This window comes from Hippocampus guttulatus, chromosome 10 (genome assembly GCF_054856545.1).
Source record: "Hippocampus guttulatus isolate MCC_2025c chromosome 10, RoL_Hgut_1.0, whole genome shotgun sequence".
Classification (NCBI taxonomy): Eukaryota; Metazoa; Chordata; class Actinopteri; order Syngnathiformes; family Syngnathidae; genus Hippocampus; species Hippocampus guttulatus.
Window position 1 is genome coordinate 16,545,181 of NC_141270.1, and position 12,851 is coordinate 16,558,031.

At 42.5% G+C, this 12,851-nt stretch overlaps 1 protein-coding gene across 1 annotated transcript in view; it reads left to right on the top strand.

The window, feature by feature from the left end:
• The window catches only part of ttc7a (tetratricopeptide repeat domain 7A), a 39,542-nt gene that overhangs the window by 21,464 nt on the left and 5,227 nt on the right, over positions 1-12,851 (top strand). Inside the window, exons 17-20 of the mRNA XM_086122029.1 lie at positions 2,885-3,001; positions 3,413-3,525; positions 4,109-4,243; positions 6,550-6,752. Of these exons, the coding sequence (XP_085978155.1) occupies positions 2,885-3,001; positions 3,413-3,525; positions 4,109-4,243; positions 6,550-6,752 (568 nt within the window). The remainder of the gene's footprint in view (positions 1-2,884; positions 3,002-3,412; positions 3,526-4,108; positions 4,244-6,549; positions 6,753-12,851) is intronic.

Genomic DNA, 12,851 nt, shown 5'->3' on the forward strand with positions numbered 1-12,851 from the left:
AGATCTCCAAACATTTTCTCCAGAAAAAGAAATACTCACTTTCAGAGTCAAACTGTCACTATCACAACATTCTTACCGATAATAACAGAAACAAAAGTCCCTTCAGTCTCTTCTTCAACAGACGGAAACACTATTTTGTTTGAAGTCTGAACATTGACTTCATCAGTGTAAAATAGAAACTTTTAAAAATCTACTTCTTGCACCCGATGAACTCCTTCAATGTTTTGGCAGTGATTTGGCTCATTGGCTTGCTGCAATTTGAAGTATATTCCAATTAGTTTGGTTTATCCCTTTCAGGGACAGCGGTGACTACAGTGGACAGTTTATCATGTTATCAGGTTACAGGGTGCATGAAAGGGTTAAATAGGCAGATAAAATGTTTCTGTTGATTTTTTTTGCTGTTGCCATCATCTGACGACATATTGGTAAATCCCCCTGAGAAGAAGCCATCCAATCTCAAACTATCACATTACATCAGGAGTGTCAAACTCATTTTTGTCGCGGGCCACTTTGGAGTTATGTTTTTCCTCGGCGGGCCATTACGACCGAATAACCGAATAAATCATCTCAAACAGGGAAACAAAATTATTGCAAAATCTCAACATCATTTATTACACATGACAATTTCACATTTCAGTACAGATTTTTGCAAGGATCATGCAAGTTGACACGCATGATTTTCTTTCGCGGGCCTTATAACATGTGGCGGGCCGGATCTGGCCCCCGGGCCTTGACTTTCACACCTGTGCATTACATGGACAATGGACAAACATGGGTATTTTTGTTAGGAATTGGATGCATGATGTACCTGTATGCATTTATAGCCCATATTGTGTGTGTGTGTGTGTGTGTGTGTGTGTGTGTGTGTGTGTGTGTGTGTGTGTGTGTGTGTGTGTGCGTGCGTGCGTGCGTGTGTGCGTGCGTGTGTGCGTGTATGTGTGTGTGTGTGTGTGTGTGTGTGCGCATATCCCTTAACCCTTTCAGGGACATCGGTCACTACAGTGAGCAGCTTATCATGTTATCAGGTTACAGTTATCATTATTGGTGCATGAAAGGGTTAAAGGACTTCTTCACGTTCCTATTTTGAATGCCATTTTCAATGTGCTAATTCATCTCAAACACCCTTAAGGTGGTTTAACATTACAATCAACACCTTCCATTTAGTCCAGAGAGAGAGAGAGAGTCTGTTCACATGATACACACCAAACACACTACGTCACATTTCAACACTAGGGTGGGTTTACACCATCAAAATGCCTCGGAACGTTTTGCCACAGTGGTAATAGGGAGCCTAGAGACACACACACAGCAGGTGTACCCTTCACACAAGCAGCCCCATCCTCCCACACACTCAAACTTACAACTCTTCCTTTTCTCCCTCTCACTCTCAACACTCTCTCTCACACACACACACATGGACACACACAAACCCACTTACACACTCCCTTGCCCCGGGAGGCTACTGACCCATGTACTGGTAATAAGGCGCATTTCACAGTGAGTTTTCTCCCCTGACAAAAGCGCTTCTCACTCTGCTATTGATCCTCACCCTCCCTTCATACTCCTCATCCACTTGGTTTCCTCATCTGCTGTCCACACTCCCCCCGCCCAACCTTCCTGACTGAGCATAAAATGATTGGAGGATCATTCAGCGAGGATGCAGCAGACAGCAAGATCACCTTAATCTTGTTGACTCTTGTGCTTACTGTCTGTCCTTGCTCCTTAGTGATGTCCATGACAGACTGCTTTCACTGAGGAACCCCCCGGCACTTAACGCATGCACTTTCTCTCTCTCTCTCTCTCTCTCTCTCACTCACACTCACACACGTTGACCATGCATGTGTACCTTATAGCTGACATTCCCACGTCACTTATCCCATTGTTTTCAACTAAAAGGGCTGAGTCGAAATGCTATGACATCTCCTCGTCATTCTTTCAACATACCTCACACACACACACACACACACACACACACACACTTTGGATGCTTTACAAGATTTTTAAAGCTATGTTACAGTAATTTTGCAGCAGGGTCCAATGTAACCAATACATCAAAATGATCAATTCAAATTTGTACTACAACACAATATACCGGTAATTACCGTTCAGATCCTGCATAGCGCACATGCAGCGGACAGATGATCAGACATGAATATGTCCAAATCTCCGTCCATCGCTTGAAAATGGTGACTCATACTCCATCCTGAAGAAACTCAGTGTGGGAGAGGTGTTATGTAAACCAGCTACGTTGTTACACCACATTCCAGTTAAAAAGTCAATTTTCTATCATCTCTGATGTAAAGGAACATTTACATGAAGATTGATAGCATGGTCAAGAAGAATCTCGAGTTATTTGCTGCCACAGTACTTGATCATCTTTATATCTTTACACATCTTCTTTGGAGCAGGCGGTCTTTGCGTTTGGACTATTTATGTTGAAAATATCTTCAGATACCTCTACTATGGAACAATTGCTGTACAACTTGAAGCCTTATTTTGTTCACTTCAATACTGGCAGAGAAACAGGGATGAAAATATTCAGATGAATATTATCAATATTCTCCCATCCCAGCAAATAAAATAATTAAAAAAAAGACTATTAATTAGTTGAATAAAATGAATATATCAATATTCCCATAGACATTATGCTCATCTAGCGGTTAGCATGTCTGCCTCAAAGTTCTGAGGTGTGGCATTTACATGTTCAAAAAACACATGCATGGTAAACTGCACATAGAAGTGAATGTGAATTATTTGTTGTCCAAATGTGCTCTCTGATTGGCTGGTGACTGGATAATATTCCCTATAATTGATCTGAAGTCTTGTTTGTTAAATGTGATTCTTGTGTTTTGTGTTGGTTAGTTTTTTGTTTTTTTTGCTCTAGTTTGCTGTTCACAAAGGCTAAGCTTGAAGAAGTCCTGTATGGTCCATCTGTGGCCTTACAAACCTGCCAAGAAATGCTACAAATCTGGCAAAGGCGCTACGATGTCAGCCGCTCAAAGTGAGTAAACCTATAATAAACTATATCTACATTTACAATAGCGTCGACATATAGTAGAATCCCATATTTTATTATGTCCACATATGCATTTGTATGATGCTCCTATGGTAGATAAAAACCTTCAAAGGGAAACTACTAGTTTACTAGCTTTCCGTAAAATCTTTGTTCAGCTTCTTTGGGGAACTTTTGAAATATTTCAGCAATTTGTGGGAATTAATTGATCGGAGTGGGAGTAAATTCTAAACACAATTTTTATAGACAGTGAGAAGACAATCGAAGTACGGATGGTTCATCATAATGTAATTTACAAATGTGTGTGTGTGTGTGTGTGTGTGTGTGTGTGTGTGTGTGTGTGTGTGTGTGTGTGTGTGTGTGTGTGTGTGTGTGTGTGTGTGTGTGTGTATTTTCCAGTGAAGCAGATGACAGTAGCAGCATAAGAGTGGTTGAGAGGCTGGATGCCGGCCCTCGAGTCAGTAAAACATCCATCCACCTCACTCTGCCTGATTTCCAAGATACCTCCACTGGTCTGCCTTTTGACTTTTTAAATGATTGTTTAGCCTTGTGTTTGTAGAAACTAACACTGTACTGCGCACATTTTGAAGTTTTGAGTATACTCACACCGGCACGGGCAACGAGTGGCCCACGGGCTTTGTGCGGCTGGCGAGTAGGTGGATGCCATATGAATCTGGTTGAAATTGCTATGATACAAATCACCCACAGCGGGAGGTCTAAAAAGTGGGGAAGCCCAGCAGCTGCAAGAGTACTTAGAAATATGTCAATGTGACACTCGCTTGAAAAGGTGTTCTTTTTTCTGACTTCGAAACAATATACTGTATTGTAGTGTTATGAGTTCCTCGTTCTGTATTTACAAGGGATTGTCAGTTCATTTGAAATGCGTAGTTGGTTATTGAAGTAGGAGTCTTTGTATGACACTATCAAGGTCTCTAATATTGTCACACAGTAATAGTATTGTTCTGAAAAGGAAAAAAAAGATGAAGTATCACACTTTTTTTTTGCGGTACTCTCATTTCAAGGCTAAAGTTTTTCATGTCGTTCTAACAATGTATTTTATTCATGTTTATTTTTTACTTCACTTTCCATTTTCAGGTTCAATGAGTCCATCGTCAGTTGCAGCATCCCGTCTTGAAGCGGCTCTCTCAGAAGTGTCGGACATCAGCTCCACGCATCGCCAGGGACCCACATATATCTGGACTACTCTTGAACGTATTTGGCTGCAAGCTGGTATGAGAGCAGCACACTGATTTTAAATAAAACATTCTGAGTGTTTTGATTGGTTGTTAATTGGGGCTGGAGAGTGAAAGCAGACTCAATAATGGATCATGTATTATATAATAAAACACAAAAAATTCCCGTCTCCTGACCTTTGAAATGCGCGAAAAAGCCTCATTTAGTGGCTGGAAAACTACACCCATGTCTCATGCAGTGTTTGATCAGTGCTGGGTGTGAGTGTATGTATGCCAATGTACAGTATGCTTCAATCTATAGTAGAACATCTGAGTGTGCAGTATCGGTCGCACTACTGACACTTTAAAAGAAGTGGGAATGGTGTGGTGTCCTATTTGTAGATTAAACTGCTGTGGTAATGAAGGAATGAGTGTAGGCATGTCATGCGTGTGCTTGATGCTCCCCAGCGTGAGAGCAGCACGTAATTGGGCACGCTCGCAGCTTAGAGAGAACATCGCCGCTGACCCCGCAAAAGTTTAATACTTTGTAAATGGACAAAACATTTACATCATATTATCACAATGGTTCCGCAGAAATTGTAGAACAAGAACAGTTGTAAGTCTAGTATTGACAACGTTCCCGCACTATAGGTGACGCATGGAGTTAGCATCGCATGTTCCTCGTTCTTTCAGTCACCTCGTTCCAAAGAATGTAGGTATGAATGTGAGTGGAAATGGTTGTTTGACTACAGGAGGTGATCTGTGATTGACTGGCAACCAGTACAGGGTGTGCATTGCCTCTCGCGCAGTGACCCTGAACAGAATAAGCAGTAGCAAAATGGATGGATCAAAAGGGTCTTCACCTCACCTCTTGTTGGAAATGGAGCACGTAAAGTAGTAATCTGGAGGATTTCTTGAGGATAAAAAGTATGATAAACGGCTGGCCCAAAGGAAGACAATGGTTTCTCGTGGTGGTGTGGTTTACCATAATTACAAAGCTCGAGTAAGGCAGAAAAGCCGGCAAAACAGGATGGCAGCAAAGAGTTCGATTCATCTGCACACAGAACACAGAAACAAAACAAACAACAACAACTGATCTGCCAAATTATTGTTCATAAACTGAACAAGTGCTTCTGTACTAAAAGGCTCAAGCGTGAGATAGGTAGATGAGATGCTCACCATAGAGACAGTGGTCAGCACGCACCTGTCACCCTCTAAAGTTCTAGTAGGCTTTTTTTTTTTTTGCATTGAAAACAAAACAAAACGAAATGTCCCAAACACTTGTGTTAGGGTCCATTGAAACTAAGGCTGAACTTTTACACTGTCGTTTATTCTGCATCTTTTCCCTTATTTCTCAACAATCCAAAACTAGTCAGCAGGCAGTGATGATTTAAGGTCTAGTTTTACTCTCACAACAGGGTGGGCTCACTTGTGTGCCACACTTTATTTTAAACGGACACAAAGATAAAGTATAGTTGCAGCAGAGGAGACGATTCAAAAGGGAAATTGAACAACCAGTCTTCCAGTGTGTTTATAGCGCCCTAGTGGGTCGAAGTGGGTGGGGCAGATGGAATTATGTCGGGGTCGTGTCCCTTGTGGCTCTCAGTAATTCGAAAGTTATTTTTTTTTGGGACCAGCCTTTTCCTCATGTTATTCAGCCGCTTGTGAAAATACGGCATAGTTTCACTGAAGTCTCTTAATGTGTTTCCTTAGTGTAATACGACCAGGCTGGGTTCTTCCCAGCATTCCTGCTCTCATCGCCAACTTCCTGTCACAATCTCAGTCGGTGATTGACCACGCAGGAAAAAAAAGCACACACAGAGCAATGCACTACTTTGTCACGTGCGACTGCAAATGTAGATATTAGTACTTTGCATCAGTTATCCTGGTTGCCCAAAATAAAGCTACTGCAAGAGAAACAAAGTTAATTATGACAAGTGATTCCTTCCGGTATATTTATACTTAGGTAAGAAAAAAAAAACAATAACAACAGAACACCTGCCCAATGCACAGATTAATTCACAACGCATTCAGGAGCAAGAAGCGTGCATGATATTTGCACAACACGGTTCACCTCAGATCTCCCTGAACCACTTCTGCTGTTTCGTGGTGTGACTGTTTCGAGGTGAAGAGTTCATTTCTCAAGGCTTGCTTGGCTGTTGTTGCATAATGTCATGGAAGTATTCTCCAGTAATCCAGATCTGAGGTATCACTGGACAAAATGGAACCATTGCATGAACTTGAGTGGAATATGTAATGTTTAGTGTAATTGACCTTAGCGCTGTTTGTATTCGAACATGCTGCTTTGAGGTTGTTACTTGCACTTGGACCCGACCGTCTTGATATGTCTGTCTGCCTGCGCAGGGGAACTGTTCATGGAGGATGGCCGACTGAAAGAGGCCCAGTTTTGCATCGCCGAGGCGAGCTCACTCTTCCCCAACTCACACTCAGTGTTGCTGCAGAGGGGTCACCTAGCCGAGCTGCGGGGTCAACTGGATGAAGCTAAAAACCTCTACGATGAAGCCTTGGCCATCCACCCTACTGGGGAGCGAATACTGGTGCACATGGTGAGCAATGGCAAGAGCTATGCTGATGCAAAATTTCATGTATTATCGGGCTTTTTTTTTTTTTTTGGAGGGGCGGGGTTACGATTCTTTTAAGCCCTCTACATGGTTCCCACCTTTCAAAACAATTGTTACACTTAATAAGTTTAAGTTTTAAAATGCAAAATGAAGAATAAAAACTGAAGCTGCAGGCTGCATTCATAAATTATTGTGAGCGGAGCATGCTCTGCTCTGCACGCCAGCAGCGGACGAGGATGACGGAATGTAGGTTAGCCAAAGGTACGATCCTGGTGGATTGACGCACCTTTTAAATCCTTGTTGTTGTAGTTTTTGTTGGGCAAAGCGAAAGTTAATCGCTATGACGGCCGTCTTCTTTGTCGTGTTCTTTTCTCTTCTCTCTTCTGAAAGAACTCTCATATAAAAAAAAAAAGACGATGAAGAAGAAGCACTTCCGTCGGAAGTAGTCATGGAAAATAACTTTAGCTTTGCGCAATGAGAAGAATTTAAAAGGCGCATTAATTCACTGTGATTGTTCTTTTGGCTGCAATGCGAGACAAGATTCTAGTTAAGTTAAGCTGTTTTTAGACAAACTTGAGAAAAACTTTTAACATAGTTATTTGCCAATATTTCATCATCCTTGTTTGCGGTTGGAGGCGGAGCGTGCACCGCTCACAATTTTTATTGATTGTACAAATCTTCACAGGCAAAAACTCAAATCTGAAACGTATTCAGACATCCAGCATTATTGACCCGCTCGGTTCACAATATCCTCCTCTGACAGCCTCCCAATATTTAAATTAGTTAAAAAAAATATACAGTATATATACTGTATCTCTCTCTCTCTCTCTCTCTCTCTCTCTCTCTATATATCCATCCATTTTCCGAACCGCTTGATCCTCACTAGGGTCGCGGGGGGTACTGGAGCCTATCCCAGCCATCTCCGGGCAGTAGGCGGGGGACACCCTGAATCAGTTGCCTGCCAATCGCAGGGCACACAGAGACGAACAACCATCCACGCCCACACTCACACCTAGGGAGAATTTAGAGCGTCCAATCAGCCTGACATGCATGTTTTTGGAATGTGGGAGGAAACCGGAGCACCCGGAGAAAACCCACGCAGGCCCGGGGAGAACATGCAAACTCCACACAGGGAGGCCGGAGCTGGAATCGAACCCGGTGCCTCTGCACTGTGAAGCCGACGTGCTAACCACTGGACTACCGGGCCGCCCCTCTCTCTCTATATATATATATATATATATATATATATATATTCACACGCAAGAAGCAGCTTTTGTAAAGGGAGAATCAGGCATCTGAAAAAAAAGTATGAAATTCCACAATTAGGCCAGTAGTGTTGTGCTGCATAATGAGATGTTGCATAACAATATGACCCAGAAATAAAATCTGTTTTTAACTGCGCACACTATCAACACTCCCCCTCCGCCAGTATTCCCCATTCCCCACACATTTCGGTTCAGCATGTACATGACAACTAAAAGGATATTAATCTTCTATTTCTACTCATAAAAACAATCATGATAACAGTGAGCATAATAACTTGTTTGTGCTGAGGAGAAAATAGTGTGCAAATTCACATTTCTGATTTGCTTTTTTTTGGAGTTGAGGGAACTGATTTTTACCTTCTGCCACCTGGTGATTTCCTCATCTTGATCACAAATGACGTGTTCAGCTCAGATCTTTACGATCAGCGTGAACATTCCGGTTCATTGGCTTCGATTCTGTCAGTGGACACGGGAACGAGCAGATGGCACTTTTTGAGGTGATTATTGTGTGGATCAGTGCTAGATTGAACGGCACAGATCAGGATGAGTGCCACATTCTGAAAATGAAAGACGACTACCACCTGCCTATGCCTGAGTCCTCGTGACCATGGAGGCACTTGCTGAAGATTTTAGAGAAGGTGGAGTTGTTTAACGCTGAGAAAATGAGGTTTAACTTTTAACTATTTATTTTAAATATGCATCGATTTGGTTGAATTACAATATGCTGATTGAGATCCTTATCCAATCCCAGGTGCTACTTTTAGGTCTAAAAAGTGTCCAGGGAAATCTGGACATCTGGTCATCACCTGACTGACAGATGAGACGCCAAAAAGCTGCATGCGGCTCTGTGTTGGCCACCCTTGAACAAGGATACATTTTTAATTTTAACGTGTCATCTATGGGATGTGTGTGTGTTTGTGTAATTCTAAATCACCTCTTTTTTTTTTTTGTCAAGTACAAATAACTGTACGGCATTAATGTCATTTTTGATTAATCTGTTCTTTTTGTGGACTCAGAATATGGGTCGCATTAGTGCTAATTAGCACACCATCAAGTGCTGATTCTTTCAATGCCTAGAAAGCTTTGAAACTACCGCCAGTTCTTGACCAAAAAAAAAAAGAATTCATTTGCTAGTGACTTTCTCCTTTCTGATCATTTGGGCAACCCACGTTGTCTCGCTCGCTCTTGTTTTACCTCTCACCCAAACACACTTCCGCTCTCCAAAGATCCGCTCCCGCCCACTCCCCAACAGTCTCTCTCTCTCTCTCTCTCTCTGTCTCTCTCTCTCCCTCCGACTGCCTTCCAAATGATCCATGATTAACCACTGTCCCTGTGACCTTTGAACTGTCTCTTCTATCCTGCTGAAGGGACTGGCAAGGGATGTTCCTGAAATCCAAAGACTTGTGCGCAATTGACACATTCACCCACCCACACACACACACACGCGCACGCGCGCACACACACACACACACACACACACACACACCAGTCGTCTCCATAGTTACCATCGATGTGTTGGCTGATACCTCTGACTGGCTTTCTTGTGACCACATAAGGCTCGTGTGTTTGCTCTTATTGCGTACTTTAGTGTGTGTGCATGTGTGTGCGTGCGCGTGTATATGCCAAAGTGTAGTCGCGTCTCTTCCATATTTGGCCTGTGCTAAAGCCAATCCCTAGAGGTGAAACGTTGAAAGGAAGCCAGCTGGCAGTGTCCCACGCTGTAACTCTCACAGGGCAGATGCGCTCTTTGTGAACTTGTGTGTGTGTGTGTCTGTGTCTGTGTGTGTGTGTCTGTGTGTGTGTGGATTTAGTCTCATGTTGTGGTGAGCGCTGGTAAAACAAAAGAGCTCCTACCATGTCTCCCTTCATATTTTGGATTAGATGAGTGTGCTAAAGGGATGCATCCTTGCTTGCTCAGTGGGACAGCGTGTGGGCCATTTAACTTGGAGATCTTCCTATATTTCTGGCTTGCATCAGCCTGCAAGAATACAACCCACAATGGCAGGTTTTCTCAGTGGCTCAGGCTCCCTACATGTATTTTTATACTGTATGTGCCGCTGACACTTTATGTGCCAGTGGCCCATTTATTCTGCTCTGCCTGGAGGGGGAACTCTGATTATTCTTGGTTGATGTTCTTGAGTTATTATTCTCCAAAAGTACATTCTGTTCTGCACTTTCCTTGAATATCCTCCAGGCTTGGGTTATTAAGGTTGGAAATAAGATACTTTCCAGCTGTTGCTTGCACCATTACGCAAACATGATTTGTGGGTAGTCATCTTAATTAAAGTCAATCAGTCTTATCTGGACAAATTCTTCCCCAAAAAGTCTGAAATCAATGCATATTATTTCAAGCAATGATGATTTTTCCAAATCCTCACAGACTTCTCTGCCCGACTGTCTCCGCACATGGACCAAATTGCTGATACAAAAAAAAAGAGAGCACTAGGTTTTATTTTAATTGGGCACCGGAACTCACTACGCGTCGCTCTAGCTGCCCAAGAATTTCGTCAACGTTTTCTTCGCTTCATTACAGCAGACTTTTTCCTTGAACCAACCCTTAAAGCAGGGGTGTCAAACGCATTTCATATTGTGGGCCGCATACGGCCTCGGTCGATGTCAAGTGGGCCAGACCATTAAAATTATACCATACTCTGCTGTAAATAACCAAAATATCATGTTTTTCCTTTGTTTTTATATAGCGAAACACAAGAACATGAGGAAAATGTTGAAATGTACCTACATTTCATTTACCTAACATTTCATAAAACACCTTAGATTTCCTTAGACAAATGTTCAATTTACTTTTATTATTCACATATATGCATTGCAACTGATCCCACTGATTGTACAAAGGCACCAAACTTGAACAAGTAGTTAGTATTTAAAAATATAGTCATGCATTTTAAGATTAAACAAGATTTATAAAGAAAGATTATTTTAAACCATGTACACATGTGCATATGAAATCTTAATGTAACCCCCGCCTACACTTTACAAACTAAAGAGAAAACAGTGTGCCCCCTAGCGGATAATACATGAATTGCATATTATTAAAAATATTCATTCCATGTCATTTTATGCATTTTTTCATTTTTAAATTATGTCGCGGGCCTGATCGAACACCCCCGGGGGCCGGTCCCGGCCCGCGGGCCGTATGTTTGACACCCATGCCTTAAAGAAAAGTCACAGGGTGTGAAGTTAGGACTCTTGGCTAGCCACTCATACGGACCACGATGAAGGCCAGGGAAGTGACCTTGCAGCCATTCACTGATGACAATAGCAAAATGTGCAGGGGCACCCACCATGCCTTGCATGGAAGTCAAATATTCAACATTCTCCCAACACTGATAACTGGACAGATTTCTCAACATTCATGACATGGTGAAGAATGAATGGGAGAATAATCCTGTCTTTGTTCAGCTCCATTCTCCATTTTTTTTAGAGATAATGAGGATCTTCTCCTGCCCGATAGCGCTGGTTGTTACAGTGTGAAATACTGCTTCTTCAGTCAATCTTTTTGTCAAGCCAGCGTAATCACCGCTAACTCCACGTGAATGTTGCAGTCTTCCACTGAGAGTGATTGCCACTAGTGCGGCAAAGCGAGCATCTCCTTTCAACTCCTTCTCGAGCACAGTTTGTGTGATGTGAAAGGAGAGCCAACTTGATTCGCTTGAGATTCATGTTTCCAGTTCCACGGGCAGCTCCTTCTTCGCGTGGCAGCTCAATCTGATCATCTTTGTGTCAAGTGGAGCATGTAGCTTTGTGGTCTTTTATTTTAACTATTTTTGCAATGATGATTTCCGAAATTCGTACCTTTGCCACTCGCCGGGCATTCTCCTTCCAAGGTATGACGTTCAGCCATGTTCACAGGAATTCCGAATTTCAGACAAATATCATCCATTTGAAAACAATTGCAGATTAATACAAACACAAAGTTGAGAAATAAATTCCAATAAATAAATGCTCAATAAGTGGTTTAACCCTTTCAGGGTTACTACAGTGAACAGCCGATAATGTTATCAGTTTACAGGTGCATGAAAAGCTTAAAACGGTGAGTTACTTTTCAATCTCCCCGTATAGCTACTGTATATACATACTCGTACCAGCAGCCATGACCGCATGTTTCTACTGTCATCAAACAGTGACTCACAGCAATGGTCAGCTGCTGGTATTTTTAAATCAACGCAGGCGTGGCTGTGAGGAAAAACTGGAGTGTGTGCGTGCGTGTGTGTGCGCGTGCTCCTGGTGAGTGTAAGAGTCTTAGTTCAAGCCCTCGCAGCAGCCCACAGGCGAAACTAAAGCCTATTTTCAGTTTGTATGCCTTGTCAGCCCGTATGCATTCGTATGCGCAACTACATGACGTCTGTGCAATGTGGCACAAGTTTATACAGGTATGTTCTGGCTGTATAGCTGATCCCTACACAGAGTCCAGCCTTTCAACTTGTGGTAAGGTGGTATGTCATGAATCTGACCCACTCCCAACATCCTCCACATTTCATTTCCCATGTGCCCATAGTGGCACCTGCTCTGAGTCAGCCACACACGCTCTGCTTTGCCTCCTCTCCTCCAGAAGCATATTCATACACATGCATGCAAAATCTCAAGGACGGGGACTTGTGCTCATTGAATTAATTTTTTTTCTCCCAATTATCAAATGCTCCCATCTTTCTCTCCTCTCCTTCCCTGTGCTTGGGGGTGGCTGTCAGCTGATTGGATCATGGGAATACATTATTTATAACTCTTCTTGCCATTTTATGGGATTGCCTAGCAACCCAGGAAATATATTCTATTGAGTAAGACCTTCGATAAGCAGAGAGGA